The 23,112-nt window shown below is 42.9% G+C and overlaps 2 protein-coding genes and 1 long non-coding RNA gene across 3 annotated transcripts in view; 1 reads left to right on the top strand and 2 right to left on the bottom strand.

The window, feature by feature from the left end:
• Positions 1-5,854: 5,854 nt before the first annotated feature.
• LOC147136791 (uncharacterized) lies at positions 5,855-6,870 on the top strand. Its single transcript, XR_015089631.1, has 2 exons — positions 5,855-6,075; positions 6,545-6,870. It is a non-coding gene; the product is annotated as an uncharacterized LOC147136791 (long non-coding RNA).
• Positions 6,871-8,555: 1,685 nt separating this feature from the next.
• umps (uridine monophosphate synthetase) lies at positions 8,556-13,036 on the bottom strand. Its single transcript, XM_086051678.1, has 10 exons — positions 12,801-13,036; positions 11,907-12,060; positions 11,701-11,825; positions 11,417-11,604; positions 11,235-11,332; positions 10,713-10,873; positions 10,515-10,632; positions 10,215-10,390; positions 9,495-9,609; positions 8,556-9,205 (listed from the first exon to the last, which is right to left on the bottom strand). The coding sequence occupies exons 1-10, from the start codon at positions 12,948-12,950 to the stop codon at positions 9,030-9,032; spliced, it is 1,461 nt and encodes a 486-aa protein (XP_085907804.1). The 5' UTR covers positions 12,951-13,036; the 3' UTR covers positions 8,556-9,029.
• A 968-nt stretch (positions 13,037-14,004) lies between these two features.
• The window catches only part of fn1a (fibronectin 1a), a 29,850-nt gene continuing 20,742 nt past the window's right edge, over positions 14,005-23,112 (bottom strand). The window contains exons 31-49 of the mRNA XM_086051840.1: positions 22,877-23,041; positions 22,618-22,773; positions 22,398-22,511; positions 22,047-22,316; positions 20,996-21,207; positions 20,692-20,779; positions 20,294-20,476; positions 20,072-20,161; positions 19,742-19,933; positions 19,557-19,646; positions 18,851-18,959; positions 18,531-18,750; positions 18,266-18,436; positions 17,459-17,597; positions 17,167-17,334; positions 16,176-16,301; positions 15,808-15,914; positions 15,571-15,690; positions 14,005-14,937 (exon numbers count right to left, since the gene is read on the bottom strand). Of these exons, the coding sequence (XP_085907966.1) occupies positions 14,869-14,937; positions 15,571-15,690; positions 15,808-15,914; positions 16,176-16,301; positions 17,167-17,334; positions 17,459-17,597; positions 18,266-18,436; positions 18,531-18,750; positions 18,851-18,959; positions 19,557-19,646; positions 19,742-19,933; positions 20,072-20,161; positions 20,294-20,476; positions 20,692-20,779; positions 20,996-21,207; positions 22,047-22,316; positions 22,398-22,511; positions 22,618-22,773; positions 22,877-23,041 (2,789 nt within the window). The 3' untranslated portion in view covers positions 14,005-14,868. The remainder of the gene's footprint in view (positions 14,938-15,570; positions 15,691-15,807; positions 15,915-16,175; positions 16,302-17,166; positions 17,335-17,458; positions 17,598-18,265; positions 18,437-18,530; positions 18,751-18,850; positions 18,960-19,556; positions 19,647-19,741; positions 19,934-20,071; positions 20,162-20,293; positions 20,477-20,691; positions 20,780-20,995; positions 21,208-22,046; positions 22,317-22,397; positions 22,512-22,617; positions 22,774-22,876; positions 23,042-23,112) is intronic.

Below are 23,112 nucleotides of genomic sequence, written 5' to 3'. Positions count from 1 at the left end.
TGCTCGAGGACGTGTGTGTACACGGTGCCGGGCGAGCTCTTGTTTCCGAATCACTATGAACGCAACTATTTGAATAGTCAGTGAACGCACCTGCACACACATACGCGAGTGTTTGCATACACGCACACAAACGCACACACGTGACTTTGTGTCACCGCACTGAATGCCCTTCTTCAAGTGGAAGGTTGCCATGGCAACTAATCCAGGTAAGGATGATGCGAGTCGGACATCTGCTCCGACGACATCCGAGCGTGGACGTCCCGCAAAGCAGCTGGAGGACAATTTGTCAGCTCCTCTGCGCCTCGCTTACTCACGAGCTGATGTCGAACGCAATATGGATTATTATGGGATGTGTATTATTGAATTGTGGTGACAGGCACATACACACAGCATGGAAATGTCAGTGCATGTGTAAACACACACACACTTAGAATGAAGTAAGGAGCACACCCAGTGACCCAGTGGCATTATTAATCGTCTCATTGCTGCTGTAGCAAACACTGTGTTGCTTTTGCCTTTTTAGGGTCACTGAGTGAGGAATTGTACGTAGTTGGTGAATGGAGTGACATCAAGGAGTGGAAATGGGAAATTTTTGAAGCCACACAATAAAGACGAAAACATTGTATGTGAGTTTCCGTTTTCCCGTATACAAGTATGACGGAAATGGAAATTCACATGCCCATGGTAAAGTTGTGTAAGGATCACATTTTGTGTCACAAATTATAATATTAAAACTTCTACTGAGACTAATATTGCACTAACACTAATTGTACTTACACTACTACTAATACTGTACGACTGATGCTAATTCTACTTATACTAAAACAAATTCAACTATTACTCTTATTACTATGATTCATTCTGCGCGAGTGGTAGTTTGTCAAAGTTGTTAGTCGGAAATGCCTACAGGCGATTACTATTTTTCCCGGCTGGACAAAAAAAAGTCGGCTAGACGGACGGCGGTAGTGTAGCTCGGCTGTAGGCGATAAACGGACCGTGGATTTTTTGTAAAATGGCTGCTAGTAAGGCAAAATATCATTACTGTCATGTGAAAAACACCATTTTTTTTTCAATTTTCTTTTTTTTTTTTTTTCTTCACGTGAGCGGTGTTTCCGGAGTACAGACGCCACATTAACATGAAAATTATGATAAACGTACAAAGACTTATACTGTATACGCAAACATACCCAGCAGCAGATTACAACGCTACGTCTGATTATACAAACAATCATCAATGCCAGTATATCGACTAATATTACATTAGTCCGACAACAAATCCAAAGCGCACAACAGGCCAGTGTCTAACCCCACCAATCATCATTATCCGAAATAAAAGCAGCTTTGCATTCATTTTAGCAGCTGCCACACTGACACAAGAAAAAAAGATACTAGTTGGCCAACCCGGAGAGGGAACAAGCCTCGGGCATTTGCATGACTCTTGATTATCACTAACTGTCAGAGGAAACAACACGCACACACGCACACACAGCCTCTGGGAGCTACTCAGCCAACCATTTCGAGATAGTAGAGCGCGGCGGGCGGCAGTTAGGCCGGCTCCACAAATGCAATCATGTCGGCGGTGTCCAGAAACAGACAGCGGAGTCTTCATGCCGCTGAGACAAAAGGCCGACTGGACATGGAGCGGAGTTCACAAGGCCACTTGTGTGCCGACTGGAGATTTGGTGCGCGCGGGCCTTTATCGGGGTCACGGCGACGCAATGTATTCACGGCGTGAGCGATTGCACGTTCTTTGAATGGCCCAAAGATAAGGGCAGAAGCTTCGGGCTGTCTTTTGGTGAACAGTGAAGGGATTACACGTCACATCTCGGCCAAACAAGCGATATCCACTTCGAAATAAGATCATTTGCGTTTGAAAATATTCCCTTAAAAACGTCCAGCGCCATCACATGTGGTATGCAGAAGAAACACTTCCAAAGTACACTTCAGTCGTATTTAAACGGGGAAATTAACCCAAACATATTTTTGTCAAGAATATGTTCCCAGCAGGCCCACCAGTTGAAACACGGCATTCTGATTGATATTTGCGGGATACGAGTTAAGCATCAAATTCCAGCCCTTTTTAGCCATCTCTGGCGGCGGCCATTTTGTCACTTCTGTCGACTGAAAATGACATCACAATTTCCACAATTGAGCCATGATGGGTCGTTATCTGAGCAGTTGTGATGTCATTTTCAGTGGACAGAAGTGACAAAATGGCCACCGCCAGAGATGGTTAAAAACGGGCGGATTAACTCTTATTCTACAAATGCAATATTTATCAGAATGCCTTGATTGTTTCAACTGGTGGGGTTGCATAGAGCATATTCTTGAAAAAAATATGTTTGGGTGGACTTCCCCTTTAACTTAAGTACAATGCATTTTCATTTATTCCTCAATAAATGTATCTTTATTTAACGTTTCTGAGCAATGCATGTCAATTGAATCATTAAGAATATTTACGTGTTACAGTGGCTTACAGGAATTCATTTTATTGAAACAAAAACTTCTGTCTCTTTGCACTTGCTATAAAACGTTTGAGAACCACTGCCTTAGACCAAATTGTTGTTTGTTTTATAGTTACTACTGAGGAAGAAAGAGAAAAGCCTGCTTGACTGCGTTGAGATCAGGGCACTGACATTGCCCTTTCGCTCCTTTGCCTTTCAAAAAGCCAGAGTTGCCGCGAGCGACTGAGCAAGAAATGAATACTGCACATAACGATGTCCAGTGAAAGCAACAAAAGTTTCAAAGACAATAATTAAAAAAAAAAAAAAACTAGTAGTGTACGTATGTATCGAACTTATGCATGTTTTTTCTGTTAACAAAATCAACACAGTCAGTAAAACAAAGAAGGTGAAGGGAAGCCATAATGGAGATAAAACATCTAAACAGGTTTTTGGGGTGTAAAAAAATGAGAGCACGAATAAGTCACTGGAATAATGTTTCAACTATTAGCAGGCCTGTAAAATTCAACTGTTAAAAAAATGAGTGTAAATAAAACTCCAATTAATATTAATAGGGATGTGACCGTTTGGTATTCAAACTGCTGTTTTACGGGGATCAGCACACACCATTTAAATTGCCCCTGAATACCCCAAATAAATATGGACAATTCTCCCAAGGACTCAAATAAAAGTCTCTCGAATACGGAAACACTTTGCGTGGAATTGATGACAGTCAGGCATTTTTTTTTACAATATATATAAACGAAAAAAAAAGGGTTGTAGCAAAAAGGGCACATTTTTCATTCACGACAAAAGGGAGGGCAGGTGCTTGAGCACCACCACTTGGGGCCTATGTGCGCACGTGCCTGTATGCGTGGTTATGTCTTGTTATAATCAGGCCATAGGGTTGCACAATATGATATTTGTCTTCTGTTTAACGTTGGGAGGGGCCAAGCATCCACATGGAGACAAAATAGCTGCAAGCGACCGGCTCCCGTGGCTGTTGGGAAGGGTGCAGCAGTAGCCGTAGCCGTAGCCGTAGCGGCGGCAGCGGCGGCAGCGGCGGCGGCGGCACCAGTTAGGACTGTCGGTTGCAAGTCGGCAAGGTAACCGCGCAAGGTAACCAGGATACTGACGTGTGCGCGCGCTCCCTTCCTCTCTGTTTAAACAAATATTGACTTGCCGAGGCAAATAAGCTCTCAGGTAAAGAATGACGAGGAAGACGGCTTTCTAATGACGAGCCGGTTAAAGGCGATTAACTTTCATGAGGGGACCATCTTTGCAAAGGGTTTGGAAGTTGGATATTGGGGGCCGTATAGAGAATGAAAAAGTTATCGCTGGTGGGTTGTTGTTTTTTTGCAACATATGTACCGTACGCATACGGACGCAAGGCTGCGTATGCTAATGCTACGTAAACACAACACAAATTGACTTTTAGGATTATTTGGGAGACTGAAACGCAAGCATGATTGTTCAATTGTTGTCGTTTTTTTTTTTTTTAGACAATTCACAACTGAACTGAACAGTACTACATGTCTGACTGGATTAAGTTGATAGAATATTATACTGTAGCAGCACAGCACAAGTCAAAACCATCTATTTTACGTCTCAAAAGGCTGGCAAAGGTGACGCTGTTTCTTAAAAAAAAAAAAAGCACCACTTTGAAACAGTTGTCCAGTACTGCGACGCACTTTACTTTGGAGTCAGCCAGCCCTCCCTCAAATGTCAGTTTGTTTCAAAATGCTGCCACTCACCTCTTAACTGGAACACGTAATAGGGAGCATACAACTCTGGCCTCAATCCACTTAGGCGATAGTAAGATTCAGCTATTTCATTTTCACATCTCAAAACGGGAAGAACAGGAAGCTTGGCGGAACCACCGTTTTCTTACATGAAAATGAAAAACATAAGGAAGGGGGGTATTCAGCAAACAGCCACATGAACAGAAGACAAAGAATGACTCAAATACTTACAGATGTGGAAGGGGGCAACGACAGAGACATTTCGCATACATTATTTGAGGATGAACACCATTACTATTAAAGCAAGATCTTCAAATACATCGCCTCCAAACAACTCCAAACTTCTACTTTACAATATAGCATTCCACAATCAATATTGATCATTATAAAAATTTCAAATCAAATACGTGGTACTCACCAGAGATCCCGAGGAAGACCTCCTTTCTTTGCTCCTGCCTATCTGCGTAAGCTAGCTATAGCGCTCATTCATGCTGCTCAGAAAGTGCCCCCCAAAAAAATCCTTTTGGGGGTTGAAAAAAAGACAGCCAGCAGTGTTGGTTGACCGATCTTCACAATATCCTTTTTTTTTTTCTTGAAAAGTGCGCATTGAAAATGAATTTTTAATCATGTCTGACATCATCCTCCGATGGAAATCAATATTTGGTGTGCATATTTAGCTCAACTAATTAAAAGGATAAACAACAGACTATTTAGCTGAACCAATCAGAGGTAAATTAGTGTTGAATATAAAATCTGTTTATGAAAAAAAAAAAAACAGTCATTCCAATGGTGTGTGTGTGTTTTCGTCCGAAGGCAGATTACACGGCAACATATCGAAGCAGAAATCTGTCTCTCTGATTGTCTCAATCCAAAGTGAAACATCAACAAGCGTTTCTCACTGATCTGGCTTCTGTTGGTTTGTTCGCATCATTAGCCACAAGTGTGATCAATTTGGAGTCGCTGCGTTGAGGTTGAGACACCTGCGCTTTGATTGAGTTTCACTTTGGCAGCCATGTGCTTACCGTTATGCAACACAAGTGCATTGGGATGTTTGCAAGTTCGCCATGCGGGTTTTTTTTATTTATTTATTTATTTTTTGCCTTAGTTTTGGTGACGTTCAGTTTTGTTTCATGTCTTGTCTACTCGCTAGGTTTTCGTTAGCTCTGTCCCTGTGTCGACCAAACAGCTCCTTCCAGCGACTAGCGTCTTGTCCAGGTGTGCCTTGTTGTCTCGTTAGATTGCTTGCATTTAGGTGTTGCTGTTTTAGTCTCTTTAGTTGTATTTTGAGTTTCTTCCCTTTGTTACTTGTTTTTTTTTTCTTGTCTGATCTAATGTTCTGATTGCTATATACCTTGTTTACCTTATGTCATTTTTTCGAAAGATACTTTTTTTTTTTTGTTTCCCTGCATTTGGCTCTTCCATCTTTTGCCAACTCCACCACGCAAAGCAGTGCTTATGACAGACGTAAATAGTTGAAAAGTGCTTAAAGTTCTTTGACTGAATGTGTGTTTTAGCAATAGAGAAATACTGTAAATGGGCTCTTTCACCTTATTTCTTTTCTACATAATATAATAAAGGGAAGTGAGAGTGAGTGATACCAACTCGAAATCAGTACAAATGAAGTAAAACTTCAAGTTTTGCTTAGGTGGTCCATGCGAGTGATGGGTGCAATCTACATCAGTCCAAATGACAGATGGCCTCAGCAGGTGTGCATGTGTGTGCGTAATGTTTCGTTAACTATTAACACAACCCGGCCATTAAGTCCATCTCGGAGTTCTGCGGCGCTCGCCTGTGGCCTCGGGAGATGACGTACGAATTAAGTGGACGGCGATGGAAAAAACAGCCACCATGAATGTGCCACTTGGAAAATGATTATCCAAAAGGCGTGAAAGGTGTGTGAGTGGGGGGGGGAGTTTAGACAGATTAGCATCCCTGCGCTTGGAAATGTCAAACTTTTAATATTATGTTCCCGGATACAAGAAAGATTAAATATGATATGGTTGAGTATTCAGATATTGACATTTCCAATTTATCTTATGTTCAGTTAACGTGGGCTAAATTTGTTTTTTAGAGCCTAATAGTCTAATTGCTGATGTATTTTTTTTAAACATTTTTTTTGGGGGGGAGTCCAGCTATGCCTCGAATCGACCTTTGCGGATTATGATTAAGAATCATAAAGAAAAAAACATTTTTAGTAGGCAAATGTGTAGTTTTTATTGATACTCTGACAGTAAGTTAAAAATGACATACAGTATTGTAGACAATTATGCCATTAACCCAACAATATGGTGGATTTTTAAATGTTTTTTTTTTTTACTGTTAACATTTTTATAAACTTCCATCCATCCATATTTTCTATAGTGCTTGTCCTCACAAGGGTCACGGGGGCTGGAGCCTATCCCAGCTGACTTTGGGCAAGTGGTGGTGTACACCCTGGACTGGTTGTGGTCACACTCACATTTATGGACCAAATAGAGTCTTCATTGAAACAGGCATGCATAATTTTGGAAAAAAAACAAAGAAAACTCATAAAAGCATCATTGGGACTATCCAAATGAGATTCAAACCCAGAACCTCTCGCCTGTGAGGCAGACGTGCTAACCACGACTCCGACCTGCTAACCACGACTCCGCCGTGCTGCCTTTATGAGCTTTTTTTTCCCCTACAAAATAAAGACCCAACAGACACTTTTTGTCAATAAGATGCATTTCTAGTTTTCCTTTTATTAGAAACTTGTCAAATGTGCACATTTGGATCAGTACATGCAAATTGATTAACATTCTTCTCCACTCGCACACTAAGTATAACAAGTTTCATTGCTGTTTTCCTTAGACTTCATGCAAAAATTACCATCAATTTGTCCTGAGGTTACAGCAGCAATAGTGTTTATTCTGATGGGGGGGGGGGGGGGGGGGGGGGGGGGAATCACACATCACTGAGCAGCAACCAACAGGCAAAGTTTGCGTCTCCAGTCGTCAACCCGTACCTGCGTAACGCGAGCCGAACGAACAAAACGTCACCTTCAGGTATTGTACGTGGGGCTCAACGTGAAGCAAATACGGACGCGCGTGGGAAAGTCCCCCAGTGGGACCGTGCACGTGTGTGCCGGCACTTGAAATTGCGCACAAATTGCTCACGGCGCTCCCTAACAGCTGGCGTCTCTTTTGCGCGCCGCGCTGGACCTTTTGGAGGACACATTTGGGCACGTTAGAACCAAAACAAACAAGTGAGAGGAAGTGGATATCAGCAATAAAACTTACCTTTAAAAAGAAGAAGAGGAAGAAGAAGAGCGCGATGGAGCGCTCGGCTTTGTTTGGCTTCGCCTTTTGCGCGCACTGAACTCTTGTCAGTAACAGGTATAAGCTTTTATACTTCCCTCTCTCTCTCTCTCTCGCTCTCTCTCTCTCTCTCTCTCTCTCTCTCTCTCTCTCTTATCTCTCTCTCTCTCCTCACGATGGATGAAAAGCAGAGAAACTCCTCGGGGCGCGTACAGACACCTGTCGCACGGTGCGTTGCTCTGATCCAATATTGACACAAAGGGAGGGGGGAGGGGTTGGGGGGGGGTGGATGTAGGTGAACACACACACACACACACACACACACGCACACGCACACACTAATAGAGTCATCCCTCTCGTCTGCAGTGCCAGGCAACGTGTGTGACCTTTGTGCCTATCCGAACGTCTCATTGGAGTGAAAACAGCTAACTGACAATAAAGGGGAAAGGTGTCTTTTATTCACATTTGTATATTGTGTTGATTTATATTTTATTATTAATCGAAATCCCAATGAGAAATTGCTCACAATTTAAAGTGTGTGAAGTCTGTCAAGTTTAAAACAAAGCAACAAATGTCAAGTGCAGCGGAAAATATGATGCAAAAAGTTAGTGCCTGCGGTTTTTCTTGGCTCTCATAAACACGATTTCCCAAAGTAAACTATTTTAAAGATTTCAATTTCAAGCTGATTTGATAACATTTTTTATTATTTTTTTTAAATCAGACATGCAAGTAATTTTTCTAGGTGGATTTTTTTTTTTGTGCCCATTCCGAATTTGCACTTGTCTTTTCTCTAGCGCATCAATATAATGTGTAACTGTACTAATATATTTAATATTTATGAATTAAGGGGTACGCTCAGCAACATTTGGATTTTTTTTTAAACGTCATAGCTATAAATTACAATGCAAGCTTTTATAGGTCAAACTTTACCATAAAGAAGAAAATATCTCGGATAAATATCTTTCTCTGCCATTCCCAAAACAAACATTTTGGCTTCAGCGAGAACTCAAAATTGTCCAGTTGTGAAGGGTGGTTTCTCTGTGCGCCCCAATTGGCTGGCGACCAGGCCTGTAAAAACTGAATTGAAAACAGTATGTTTTAATCAACTGTGATTTTTTAATTTTTTTTTTTATTGAAGGTTGACAATGTGAAAAGGCAGACGAGACACAAACAACATTCACATTTGGAATTCCCTCATCTGATTCACAGTAATCAGAGTATATTTGGACTGGTCAATGATTGTAACTGCTTTAAAAAAAAATAAAAACAAACATAATAGGCTACTACAAATACACAACATTATTTCTGATTAAACAAAGATATTTGTGCATGTAAAGTGTTGCCTCGAAAGACTGTAAATAAGCCCGCACATACAGTATGTACAGTAAAAAGAAATACTGCCAAAGTAGTGAAACTTAACGTCCCAACGGTGTCATCGCACCAGAAACAAAGATGCAGGAGAGCAGCTTTTATCAAATATAAAATGTCCAAATACCATCTATGTTGAGCGTAGGAAGTTAGTGTGTATTTTAACCTTTGATTTGCCAACACACGTGAAAAAATATCCTTTATTGGCCACTCGCCCCCATCCTCCGTGTGTACGCCTCCCAACCCAACTTCCTGTAAGCCTCGGCAGCATCCAGCCTATCGGAGGCCTCCAGGATGCCGCGTCCAACAATGATGACATCAGAGCTCTTGTTGATGACGTCCTCTGGGGTGGTGTACTGTTGGCCCATGACATCTCCTGTGGGGGAGGGGGGTTCAAAAGGAAGCAGGAAGAAGAAAGATGAGTCAACCGGCAAGTGGATGACAAATCAAAACATTTTTGGCCCACAGCTCCACCTTTTGTTTAAAGGCAATTACTGCATCATCTCCGATAAAGCAAGAGTTTCATATTTCATGCTGCAATGTAAACTAGTCAGTCTACAGCCAGTATAATATTCCAAATTTGCTGTCCTGTCAACATAACTCAAAAAACGCAATATCCAATCCATTGGCAACAAAGGTGAGTGCACCCTTCTGTGAAAACACACCTCCGGCCTGCATTCGCACCCCGGGGGTCAAGTGGATGAACTCGGGCCTCTTTGTGATTTTCGAGCCGCAGATGAAGCCGATGACAAAGTCGGAATGCTCCTCAGCCATTTTCACCTGTGAAGACGGACATCTGAGCTACGCTCGAACAACCACGTGACAACAGTGACCCTTGAAAACAACAAACTCTTCAAAATTCGAAAAGTTTTTCATGGGTTATGGGCAAAAAAGTTAGGTCGCCTGTACTAATGACATCATTTAATAGGATGTAAAGAATCAAAATGTTTATGCCATATTTTTTTGACATTGTGCTGCTCTTTCTGGTGTGCGCACCTTGGGGGCAGTATAACAAATACGGCTATACATGGAGATGGTCAAAACTCCTCAGTAAGCGGCAGTGATATTAGTCATTCTTCGCAGAGGATAAAGAAAATATGCCTGTTGAGTACTGTTGTATTATGTGAAGCTCCACCAAATGTGTTCATGAAAGGATGAGATACGGCTGCTATTCTTTAGCACGTGTATGCAAGTTTGCATCATTTGTCAGCATTAAGCTAAATCGACTTCTAAGTGGGCTCACTAGTTCCTGAAGGCACCACAGTACTTGAGGTTAGGTGGTTAAACATAAAAAATATCACTGCTCCATGTGTCACTAAATGTAGTTTCAGAAGCCAACGCTTTTCAGCGGCCGTCTGGACAAGCGGCAAGCAGGCGGCGCTTACCGTAGCCTCCGTGTACTCGCCAGTCGCCAGCGAGCCCTGCGAGCTCATCTGCGCGACGAGCAAACAGCCTCGGCCCAGAGGCCGACCCACAGAAGCCAGGCCGCTCACCACGCCGGATCCAGGCACCGCGTGAGCGTTCACCATGTGGGACCACGACGAGATCTTGTACAAACCGCCTGCCCGACACAAAAGAATTGCAACGAGGATTTCACAAAGGACGTCAACATTTTTCTGAGCAGCTTCCATTAAAAAAGTGGAAAAAAGTGACCATTTTTCATAGCTGTCATTGGCATTTCTCACCTTCATATTGATTCTTGACCGTGTTCCCAATGTCGGCAAACTTGCGATCTTCGAAGATGAGGAAGTTGTGCTTGTCAGCGATGGCCTGCAGCTTCTGACTGAAGGCATCGGTGTAGTCCTGTCGCCGCCACACCCACAAACGGCTTGTGATTTGGGGAATTTTTGGTACAAATTCATGCTGGGAGTTTTGGTGACAACCTTCAAGATATCTACGTGGGTCTTCAGTAAGCAGATCTTGGGCCCCAAAGTGTCGGCGAGCTGGAGCAGCTCCTCGCTGATCGTGACGTCGGCGGACACGCAAAGGTTGGACTGCTTCTCCGCCATGACGGTCAGCAGCTTTGACGCCAGAGGGTGAACATCTGCGGGCACAACACAAACAATGCGTTGGATGCTTGTCGTCGGGCTGGGCAACATTTTTTTAATAAATTGCGGGCCACTCAGAGAGTTGGCGCAGGCCTAAGCTGCCAGTTGCTGTCAGCCATTCCTGGCCTCCAATATTTTGGTGTAATACGGTGCAATGTCAAACTCTGACCAGCAGAGGACAGAAAACCGATCAGAATCTAAAAATGTCATGAGAGCGCCAGAGTAAAAATGTGTAAATTTGCCTCTTAAAAGTTGGGATTTTAAGACCTTGTATGTTGCTGTCGTTCCGTTTTACGAGGGTAACGTGACCGTAGAAAACAAGAAAGTGAGACTTTTGTACTGTACTGTGTGTCCTACTTGGCAGTTTGGCTCTGGCTTCATAGCTCAGCTGCAAGTTGGGTTCCAAACGTTGCTTCTTTGAAGCCGGGTCATCATTTCCATTCTCCTTCTTGCGTCTGCCAAACGCAGTCAATTTACACCCGATGATCTACAAAGAGTGACGGCGACGGACGGGCATACGGAGACATGAAGACGCGTACCTGAAGATGTTATTGTCCAGGATGAACTTGCGCACGCTCTGGGCGGTGTGCGCGTCGATGCGCTCGGCGGCTTTGAGCACATCCAGCAGCTTGAACATGGAGATGATGGAATGGAGCCGGATGCCCTTGGAAGCCAGTATGTCCACCGCGCCTTGCTCTCGGTCCATCAGCACGATGGCGTCTGTCACCTTTCGCAAACAAACACCGCCTAGTTGATATATGGTGCCCTGGTCCCTCTGTGGTTGCAGCTATTCAAGTCAATCAGAAATGTAGTCCTACTGCACCTTCAGTCCTTCTTTGTGCAGCACTTCAACCGTTTCCAAGATGCTACTGCCACTGGTCACCGTGTCTTCGATGATGAGGCACGTATCTCCCGCTTTAAATGAGCCCTCCACCAGACGCTTGGTTCCTAACAGAGACGCAGCATTTGGACTTTTTATTTTTTTGGGCAGTTTCTTATGTTATCAAGTATGAAAATCGTGCGTCCTACCGTAGTCCTTGGCCTCCTTGCGCCTGATGAGCATGGGCAGCTCATGTGTGGAGCAGATAATGGTGGCCATGGGCAAGGCTGTGTAGGGAACACCACATACCGAGTCAAACTGGAGGCTCTCATCCTGTGCTCTCTGATACATGAGCTTTGACACCTGCAAATGTTGACACATAAAAGTAGATATGATGTTTATTCTGTAAAGCATTATGTATGACTAAGCGTGTCGGCTAGTGGTGTGTGATACTTTTGCTATTGTGACAACGACCATTGTTTTTCTTGTCTATTTATAGTTGTCATTTTTATTATTACCATTTATCTTTTGTGTTGCACCATAGGACCAAAAAAAAACAAAAAAACATCGTAGTTGTGAATGCACCGTTCACAGACAATCAAAATGTCACTAAATCCATTCTGATACTGATACTGCAAGAATTTGGTATGAATCTGATACTCAGTAAGTGAAAGTCCACTATTAGAAACACAATAAAGATACAGATGTTCTTTAAAATAATTACGGTCTCCGCAAATCACTACATAGGTCTGGAATGATGGTTAAGTTTAGTGTTTTAGCGATTTTTCTTTCGCCTCTGTGTACTTTGACCGATTACTGAGAGACCTTGTATTATTGCTCGTTTCAGCTTTTTTTTTTTTAATGAAGAAAAATTGCATAATGCCCGCATTGCTTTGGAAATTGGATCGATTTTTTTGGGATCGATCCCACCGATTTAATTAGTGAAACCACAGCACATGCCAAAAGTAAAAAAGAACACTGTGATTTAATGTGGAAAACCGACAAAGTGGACAAAATAAGGGTAAAAGGGTTAAAACATCAAGACACGAGCGTTCTATGAAAAGTGCAACTTGAAGTACGCGTGGAGTGGCACACGTGTTTACCTGGTTCAAGAGAGCCGGGTGGGACACGAGCACCCTCAGGTCGATGTAGATGGGCGTCATCAAGCCACTCTTGAGTTTATACTCGCCAAACTTGACCGCGTTCACATCTTGCAGCTTCAGGATGAACGCGTCCATACAAATATTGGCCATGTTTGCTTCAGTGGAGTTAAGCTGCTTCAGCTAACTTCAGACGTCAACGCGACTTCCGCCAAGCTAGCGCAAGGGAAGCGGCTACTTCCGCTTCTGCTCCTTCAACGTAAGAGTGCCCAGCTCAAGTAAGTTTTGAGAGCCTAAACTATTTTTATAAATGTGGGATGAGGGGGCCGCGGGGGGGGGGGTAGATCCATATTATTTTTGCTGTTCACACGGTTCGTGGTTTACTAGTCAAAGTCAGACTTACAGATCACCAACGAAGACACCACACACCTAACTATGTCAGTCGTAGTACCAAGATTGGCCAATGAGAGGCAGCATGGTTCCACGAATAATAATAATAATAATAATAACAATAATAATAATAGTAATAATAATAATAATAATAATAATAATAATGACAATAATAATGATAATAATAATAATAATTTAAAATCAGGTTTTAACACCAAGTTACAAGACGATAAAACAATTTAGCAGTTTATAAAAACCATAAAATACAAGAGAAAGTGAGTAACTAAATAAAATAACACTATTAAGAGAATAAAAAAAGAGAACTACTGCAGCAGTTAAGTAGTTTGTGGTAGTAGTCGTAGGATAATCTTTAAGAGACATCCAATATTTGGGCCTTTACTGACTGATTAGAAGAAGAAAAACACTCAAAGTAGTCTTGATCGGCAGAGACGTTGTGAAGTACATTTTATTGTACAAATAACTTTCTCTATGTGTAAAGGCCTGATTATTAGCATGTGTGAACCCCTCAAGATCCACCAAAAAGTCTCAAGAACCCATTACCAAGAAGACATACCAGTAAATATGTCTACCATGGAATTTGAAAAAGCACACAGTAGTTTATAGTAAGCATGCAGTTTACAGTAAGGCCATACTATTCAATTTCATTGATATTTCCTGTAGATGATGAATGTAATTGAATGTCATGTGGTTATAATAAATACAGATTGTCAAAGTTTTAGACTTTGCACCTAATGTCAATCTACAAATACCCACTGGACCGCATTCATCGCACATAGAATAAGACGAAACAACAGAATGTTGTATTTGTCAGTTTATTAAAAAGATCCACAGTAGTTCAGTTCGGCACCAACCATTACAAAAAACAAAGTGTACAACCCTGAAATAGCATTGAATGAAATGCCTGAATAGAAAGGGATAAATAAAAGAAACAAAAAAAAAAAACAAGGAAAGCAAACAATTCAGAAATCACAATACCTATCACCTCGAAATAACGGTGACATTTTCAAACGACAGATTAAACATTTTCCTTTTTGGTCAGTGAACTTTGGCATTTTACTCAGCTTCACAAAGGGAGGAAAATGAAGTGTGCTGCACTAGCAAGGTGTTAGGTGGCGTTAACTAGCATCTCACAAGTAGCAGTGCTAATCTATTGGAAAGGAAAATTGTTCTTGGCATTCTTGAATATTTACCACCGTTAGACCTTCCTATCCTCTTCACTGCAAAACAAACGTAACGTTTTGAAATACACTCAGAGACAAACCAAACACAACGACAATTGTGACAGACCCTTTGCGACTTATTGGAACACTTTTGTGATTTTAAGATAGGAATACAAATATAGTGAAAAAAAGACCTGGTGCAACAGTACTGTGTGATGTTTGAATGCATTTAATGTACGTCTGTGCTCAGGCAGTTTTGTGTCAAAAAGGATTCCAATGGAAAAATGTCAGCTTTGACTTAAGAACCAGCAGAGAAATGTAGTCTGGATCCTTAAAAAAATAAAAAGGCACAGAGGTTTGCTGGGAAATAGTCTTAAGGCGCTAACGCGGTGAAGGCACAGATGTGAATGAAATGTCTTCTTTTAGTGACAAGAGGTGTCCTTCTTGAAGTGGTCGCCATGCTGTAAGGCGTCTGATTTCTTCATTTTCCGACCGATTCTCTACTTTGAGGGGCTTTGAGCATCTGCAAGCAGTTCGGGACTCAAACATTCAATTGGACACTGGATGTTCTGAGACGGGAGAAGAAAAGAGGGAGAAATATATGATTATCTTATATAAAGAAGTGTTTATGTGTTACAAACATCACAAAAATGAACATGACTGAAACAATATAATCGACTGCTATTTAGAACTGTTCATAATTCCCTCCATCTTGTCTAAGGCCACAGTTCCAGCTGAAGGGGAACTGCCTCAAAAACACTTCAGGCTTTTCCCAGCTTTTTTGTTGTTGTTGTTGCTACCTAACACTGACTACTACCTGGAACTGTCCATAATTCCCTCCACCTTGACTAAGACCCCAGTTCCATCTGAAGAAAAATAGCCGCTTCCTGGCAAAAGCCTGAAGGCTTTGTGCTATCAATGACTACATTTCGAAACGTTCCTAATTCCCCCCACCTTGACTAAGGCCCTAGTTTCGGCTGATGTCAAACAGCCCCAAAACAGTTTAGCTGCGCTAGTAGGCTTTTTTCAAACATTTCAAACTGTTCATAATTCATTCAATTCAATTCATTCAATTATGGTTAAGGCCCCAGTTCCGGAAGAAAAGCGCAAAAACAGCACAAGCATTTCCGTGAAACTTTTTGGAGATATTCCTAAGGTCTAGTTCATGGTTATAAAAATGGCGATCATATTTTAATACTGACCAGTTTGCGTAGAGCATTTTCTCTGTAGCGATCAAAGACATCGGAGTGGACAGGCTGAAGCAGGTCAGCATCCACATGCGTCTGGCCTCCGGGCCTTCTGCAGTTTTCGCAACGCCAGCCCTGAGATTGTTCACATGAATCAGTCGACAATCACGTGGCTCACACAAACTGAGGCTTCGCTTATATGCACAAGCATGCGCACTTCATTGAATGGGCGCCAGCCACTCGGAAACGCACCTGTTGTCCACCGTAGCAGGTGCAGGTGCAAATGGCTCCCAGGTATTCTTTCTGCCACTGGTTTCCAACTCGGTACATTTTGCCGTCATCGTAACATGTGGAGTCGTCTGTTTGCAAAAAGTTGTTTACGTTTCATCTGACATTCACCAGTCATTAAAGTACTTCATCCAGTAAGTGCAGTACAGTGAACACCCATTTATCACAGGCGATATGCTCTAGACCAACCGCGCTAAAAATGCTATATAGTGGGGGTGCAAATGATTGATAGCAATATACTGTAGCGAGGGAACACGATATAAGAAAATGGAGGTTGATACATTTTAAAACACAAACATTGGGCTAATATTGCAATTTAGTGCCAGACTCACGGGGTTCACATTTAAATTCCCCTTTGCCGTTGCCCAGGCAGGTGCAGCTCATCATGTGACCGTTCTCGGCGTGGCGATCCCACTTCTCGCCTATGCGGTAATTGTTGCCACTGTCGTGGCACCACTCTGATGGAGAGAGAGGTTACGGGAAAGTTGGAGCGAGAGGATTCAAAACAACAAAGAAAGTGAGTGACAGAGATGCCGTTGCATGTTTAAAAATATGGGGGGGGGGGGGGGGGGTGAAAATTACAGACATGATCTTTCATTATGGGGAATACAGTGACATGTTTCTCTGGTTCTTGCTGGTTTGCAGATGGGTGACGAGCTAGGTTTTTGATATCATGCTAGCTAGCTGTTTGGACAACACAAACAACTGCAGTGAGCTTGTGGCTGGGTTAGCCTAGCTTGGCTGTCTGCTGTCTTTCATAAAAATGTCATTTTTACACACAGACAGAGCAGACATCAACATGGGCAGACCGACAACTGTGAGATTCCTTGAATTGAGTAGCGGTCCTAGCTTGAAGGCAACCACACGTCGCACAGGGCAAAATCCGCCACTGCTCGAATTGTATGAACAACTTGCTGTACATAAAGCTCATAAAAAATATCCAATGTATGAGTTATCTTGTCAATAATGTCCATACTGCCCATGCTGTGTGCTCAAAACCGCGGCACATAGAATTGTACAATTTTATGGCTTCATTTAAAAATAGCTTTTTAGGAATTTATAATATGTGGGAGAAAAAATCTCCTCTTGGTGAAGGTTTTTTTAGGAGTCTGACAAGGCTTAACTTTGAACATGGTGCTCAGCTAAGGAACCATCAGAATGCAAAAAATATATATTTATATCATATTTTCATTGACTAGAGTCCTTTTTTTTTTTTTTTTTTTATAAATTCCTCATTGATTAAATCACATAGAATTTGTTTAATTCCATGGAGTGCAGCCTGCGAGCAAAGCATGCTGAGATGGGTGTTAATAAGCCACTCACTGGATGAATCACACCTAAAATGGCCGCTGCCCAGACCCAGACAACGGCACCACAGCTTGAAGCCCGTCTCGGACATGCGCTCCCATTCTGAGCCCACCTCGTGGTATGTGTGCGTGAATGTGTCATAGCACACGTCGCGGTTGGTGGAAATGGGGACGTCACCTGGAACTAAGAACAAACAACCATAGGATGTGATTTTTAAATTACATCCTTACATTAATGGCACCATGGATTTCTGTGCAATCATTGGTAGGGGGAAATTCAATGAACATGTTTTTGGACTGTACAGTACCTGCATTGCCAACGGTTACAACTTCCTCCAGAACCTTCTCCTTAGCCCCGCCCCTCATGGCCTCCACAACCACATTATAGGAGGCTCCGGATGTGAGTCCAATCAGAGTGGCACTGTTAGAGGTGCCGGGAAGACGCATCTATGGGGAAGATGCAATCAGTCCCGACTGGCACGATGGAAAATGTCATCATGTAAACATTACTTCCGGGTGGCAGAAAAGCAATTGGCTACGTCTGACCAGCTGATCTGCAACTATAACAAAATCTTTTGGAAAAAAAACAAACAAATGAATCGAGCAAACCTGTGGCCTAGGAGCAGGAATTGACGGCTGTCGTAAAAGAAGACCACAAGATGCGGTAGCCACAACTTAAGGGATCGACTGGGACTCAAACCTCCATCATCAAGTTTGTGGAAGACATTTTTTCAATGTATAAAAAAAAAAAATATATATATATATATATATATATATATATATATATATATATATATATATATAATAATAATAAAATATATAATGGCTAGCCTGCTCGCTATCCATTTCAGCATCAAAAGAACACGTCCGTGTCATTAATCTGAGCAACAGGACCACGTATATTTTTACCTGTTGGAATGGAAGCAAATGAGCTCGTCTTATTTCTGACTAACACTTCACGCACTCAAACGATGGCGAGAAGAAAGCAAAAATGATCATGAGAGCCATTTAACCTGTTTTCTCAATCGCTCTGCCTCGGTCAAATGACATCAGTTACTAGTCTCTTGCCGCCCGGAAGTATGTGTGAGCTCACGTCAAATACTGAATTCTCTTACCTGAAAGCCTCTTTCCTCCATGTGTGTAATAGGATTGCATGACACCTCATACTCTGAGGTGTGCGGGATGGGCTGCCAAGAGATGGTTGTGACGGTCTGCGCTTCTTGGGGCAACTCGGTCTCGTTGTCGGGGAACCCAAACGCAAGGCCCGGCAGAGATGTTTCGCTCACCTGCCCAATGAAAGGAAGACCGAACACAACGAGTGAGGTCGCAGCAGGTGGATAGAAGAATGAAATGAAGTTGTTTTGCTGGTAAATAACACACCTTCACCAACGGCACTCGGTTTCCATCCGGACCTGCCACGGGAATGTAGACGAGAGGTTCTCTGAGAATTGGTCTCTGGCCTTCTTTGGGTCCACCGTGGGGGACGTGAAGCCCATTGTTGGGACCGAGGCTCTGATACTCCGTGTAAATGTGCTGGCCCTGCTGTCCTGGTCGGCTCTGGCCACTTGTACCGGCCAAGTGGACATGGTTGGAGTCAAAGCTGAATGCGTTAAAAAAAAACAAAAAAAAACAATAAGAGCTAAGTGGCAGGATGGGACATCACAAACGGCAAGTTTTGGTGTGATTCTACACATTCGTACATCTTGTCATTGAAGGACTCTGGAACGTCCAAGATGTCAGTGGTGGGTCGGTGAGAAACAGGAAGCTGAGGCAGCTCGGGGACCAGTATAGAATGAGTGAGAGCTGGCTCTGGTTGAGCACAATAAAAAGTCCAAGTCAACAGAGCAAACAAAAATGTATATCGCATCCAACTCCATTTTATTGCAGGCAGGGTTTGCGCAAAGGTACTATCGCAACAACGGGAAATCCAACAATTAAGAGTGTTGTGAACTGCAGAGATGGACAACATTTTGAGTCATATTTTGCCGGTGTATGAACGTGCTTATTGCGTTACCATTTTGTTCGGTAAAGCAATCGAAAGTGCACCGAAGGCTGTCTATCCTTGTTTTAACGAGAAATGGTTGGCAATATCAAATTGGCGATTGCAGATGTGCCCGTCTTGATAAGTTAGTTAGTGTTGCTTTGCAGTAGACACATCGCACTTTGTATTCTTTCTAAAGTGTGAATTGATCCCAAACATGGGACAGTCTTTGTCTTGTATGCAACCCCTTTAATCTGGGCTTGCCACCAACCAAGGGGATAATTTCAAATCAAATCAAATTTTATTTATATCGCACTTTTCACACATAGGATGCAACTCAAAGTGCTGCACATTAAAAACGTCAGCATTTCAGATAACATACATCGTGGCATCAACAATCGCATTTGGATGAGTAGTGTACGTACGGGTTCTGGCTTTTCCCACGAGAGGTATGCTTCTCAAAGTATTTTGCAGGGCAACAATCTTAATGACATATTCCGTTGCTGGTTTGAGGCCTGTGAGCAGACATGAAATATAATCGTAGTCTTGCGTGTTATAATCTTTCCATTAGTTTGTAACGAGTTCCATTCCAATCACTCTCCCCACTCACCGTTGACGATGGCGTAAGTCTGGCTGGACTGGGGTCTTGGGATGACTTCTTGGGGCAGACCCCCGGCCTGCTCATAGGTTACATAATAGCCGGTAACGTCCGGGCTGCGGGATCGCTCCCATGAAAAGGAAATGCTGCTCGGGTTCAGGGAAGTAAACTGGATATTGGTGGGAGGGCTGACCACCGGCTTGGCTGAAGAAGATCATGAAAAGGAGAAGCTCATCAGCCAGCGCTTGAACACCTTCCACTTGCTATTACGTCAGTGCTCGTTTTATTTTGGTTCAAGTCAATATTCTTGACTGAAGCTAGGGAATAATGAGTGACGCATACCTGTGGAGGCGGTGAGGGTAAGAGGTGCACTGCGGCCACTTCCTTTAAGTGTATAAATGTTGATCTTATAAGTGGTGCCAGGCTCCAGCCCTGTAGTGTGTAGACATGCAAAAATCACATGAAGGACCAATTTGCGTATTTTGAATGGTGCTGCTATGGATCAGAGATGAGGATGACTCTCCAATAATGTAGGTGCATATCTAACAACTAATATCAGCGCACCTGTGATAGTATACGCGCGCAAGTCGCCGCCGATGGTCCTCTGAATCGGTGTGAAGCTCGTCGAGGAAGTGGGCGTGGCCTCAACCAGGAAGCCCGAGACGACGTCCGTCTTGGATCGCCAGGTCAGCGTAATGGCGGAGTCGTTGACGTCAGTGATACGCACGCGACGAGGGGGGCTGATATCTTGAATATGACGATGGAAAAGTAAGGTCAGAGAAACGGTCACAGAGGGAGAAAGAATGTGTGTTTTTTCAGCTTTGGATAAACAGGGGTTAGAATGTGTTGTTGTTGTTGTTGTTTTTTACATAAGACAGGATCTTTAAGGAAAGGATGCTCTTTCTCCAGTTTTGAAAATATGTTTATTTGTCTACTTGAAACAATGTTTGAACAAAACTCACTCTCCAGTGTGGTAACCTCTCCTTGGACGGGCCGACTGGTCAGGGAGTTTTTCAAGGAGAACACATGAACATCATAAGTAGTTGCAACCTAGAAGAAAAGAGAAGTCATAACAGTAGGGTCAGATTTGTTACTGTAAAGAATGGAAGATAAAACTAGTAGCCGTAACTCAAACTCTACTTTCACATATAGGAAACAATAAAGACAACAGTGGGATGATTATAATTACTGGAGGAATTAGCAGTCTATTCATGCTTCAATGAAAGTTCTCTCTAGTCCTAAAACGTGAATATATGAGACATTCACCAGGAGTCCAGTGATGTGGGCCTTTGTTGTGTCCGGGGCCAGATTCATCTCCTTGGTGGGGCCGCTCTTGTTTTTCGGGTTGACAACAACGCGGTAGCCTGTGAGGCCCGTCTGGCCAGTTACTCTGTTTTCTTGACCTGGCACGGCCCAATGCATGGTGAAGGATGTGGGGCCGACTTGGGAGAACTGGAGGTTGGTGGGGGGTGAGAGCCCTGTTTTGAAAGAGGGGCAAAACAGCGATAGAAGACATTTTCTGCATCAATTACGTGATGAGATGTGATTTTTCCTGCTAATAAGGGTCAACAGAAAATCGAAAACCAACAGCAGATTAGAAACTAGAGATAGACTGATATGTTTTTTTCAGGTCCGATACCGATACCGATACTGATTATTAGTAGTCAAGGAGGCCGATAACCGATATCATCAAAAAATAAAACAAATTACAACCCTTAACTTTGTTGAAATGCCTTTACGCATGTTTGTTGGACATTTTTTTCAGGTTTGCATAATGTTGATGTTTTTTATTATTATATATTTTTGACAATATGCATCTTTGTTGTAAAATTCTAACAAAGTTCAGGGAGCTCCCAGGGTCATGAAAACTTCAACAATTGCTCCCTATAGTTTTCGACAGTACATAAAGTTCTCCAAAATTTCAAAATGACAAAAATGTTCAAATTTCACTAATCTTTGTTTTGATTTCAAACAAAACCAAAAGGCACAGCGTGCTCCCAGGGTCAGTGGAATCACTAATAAAGTTAACTGAAAATTTAAACAAATAGTTCCTTGACGTTAGCACAGTATTAAGTTGATTTATTATCGGCCATCAGATTTAAAAAAAAAAAAAAAAAGGCCGATACCGATATTCATCAAAATGCCGAATATCGCGCCGACAATCGGCCCGGCCGATAATTGGTTTATCCCTATCAAAAAACCCCAAAACGTACAGCGTAGAGTAAAGCTTCCGTACAGAATTAAAATCGAAATATATGAGTATATTTACTCTCCAAACGCATTTCGTGGCTTCAGAACGCAAATGAACATCTCAAACCTGTGGCTTGAGTTCCAACCAGCGCTGTGCTGGCCGTGTCGTCGTGCAGGGCGATGACCTTCACAGTGTATTCCGTTCCTGGCTGCAGGCCATAGATAACGGCCGACTCAGCATCTCCTCGAGGAGAAGGGCGCAGCTCTCGTTCACCCTCCTCAGGGCTGGAATACAAGACCCGGTAAGCCGTAACAATTCCATCGGGACTGTCCCAGCTAATCCGTAAAGAAGTGGAGTCGATGTCCGAGAAGGTCAGGTCCTTGGGCCGGTCTACATCTAAAAATGAGGGAAAGAATTCAAAGAGTCATATGCTGCAAACTAGCAGGGAATGGTCATTCTTTGGTCGAAAAACCTTACTCGTTAGAGCATTCACCACCAGTGGAGAACTCTCTCCATCTTGTCCCAGAGCATAAACACTAAAAGTGTACTCGACTGTTGGCATCAGCCCGGAGAAAGTCATCTCTGTTTGGTCTGGGTGAGCAAACGCGTGAAGGAAATGATAAGCGGGAAGAAAGGTAAGACTATTTAGAGCCAGTCAAGTTCACCCAAAAATATCAAATCAAAAATGTGACATTACCCGGAGCCACGACTTCGGTGAAAGATGAGCCCTGTCCATTTCTGGGGACCCCGGTCACTCTGTAGCCCTTGATGGGGCCCTGAGCGGGGCTCCACCTCACGGTGACACTGTTGTCGTCAACGTCCATCACCTTCATGTCAGAAGGGGAGTCAACTCCTGAAAGGGGGAAGGAGTGATGAGGGTGTGTCAGAGGAAAGAAAAGAAGCCTTTGTTTTTGGTTTCACTAACACATGACTGTACAAGTGTGTGTGTGTTGTACCTGTCCTGTGTGTGACATAGATGGGAATGCTGGATGCAGGACTGTCTCCTCGGCCAGTTACGGCATAGACGGTGATAGTGTAGTCCGTACCGGGCTGCAGGTTGGAGATTGTCGTGGTGGACTGAGAGCCAGGTACGGTGAACTCCTTCGGATTACTGTGGCCTCCTGAATGAGGGGACAGAAATGGTGATGAGAACATTGACAGGGAAGTGCTGGAACACATATTGACAGCATTT

This window comes from Filicampus tigris, chromosome 14 (assembly GCF_054856515.1).
Source record: "Filicampus tigris isolate MCC_2025a chromosome 14, RoL_Ftig_1.0, whole genome shotgun sequence".
Lineage (NCBI taxonomy): Eukaryota > Metazoa > Chordata > Actinopteri > Syngnathiformes > Syngnathidae > Filicampus > Filicampus tigris.
This window is presented reverse-complemented; position numbering and strand designations above follow the sequence as displayed.

Coding starts and splice junctions, on each gene's coding strand:
- umps (XM_086051678.1), bottom strand. CDS start 12,950: ATGGCCAATATTTGTATGGACGCGTTCATCCTGAAGCTGCAAGATGTG. Junction 11,826..11,906: donor CAAGGAGGCCAAGGACTACG/GTAGGACGCACG, acceptor CGTCTCTGTTAG/GAACCAAGCGTCTGGTGGAG. Junction 9,610..10,214: donor GCGAGTACACGGAGGCTACG/GTAAGCGCCGCC, acceptor CCGTCTTCACAG/GTGAAAATGGCTGAGGAGCA.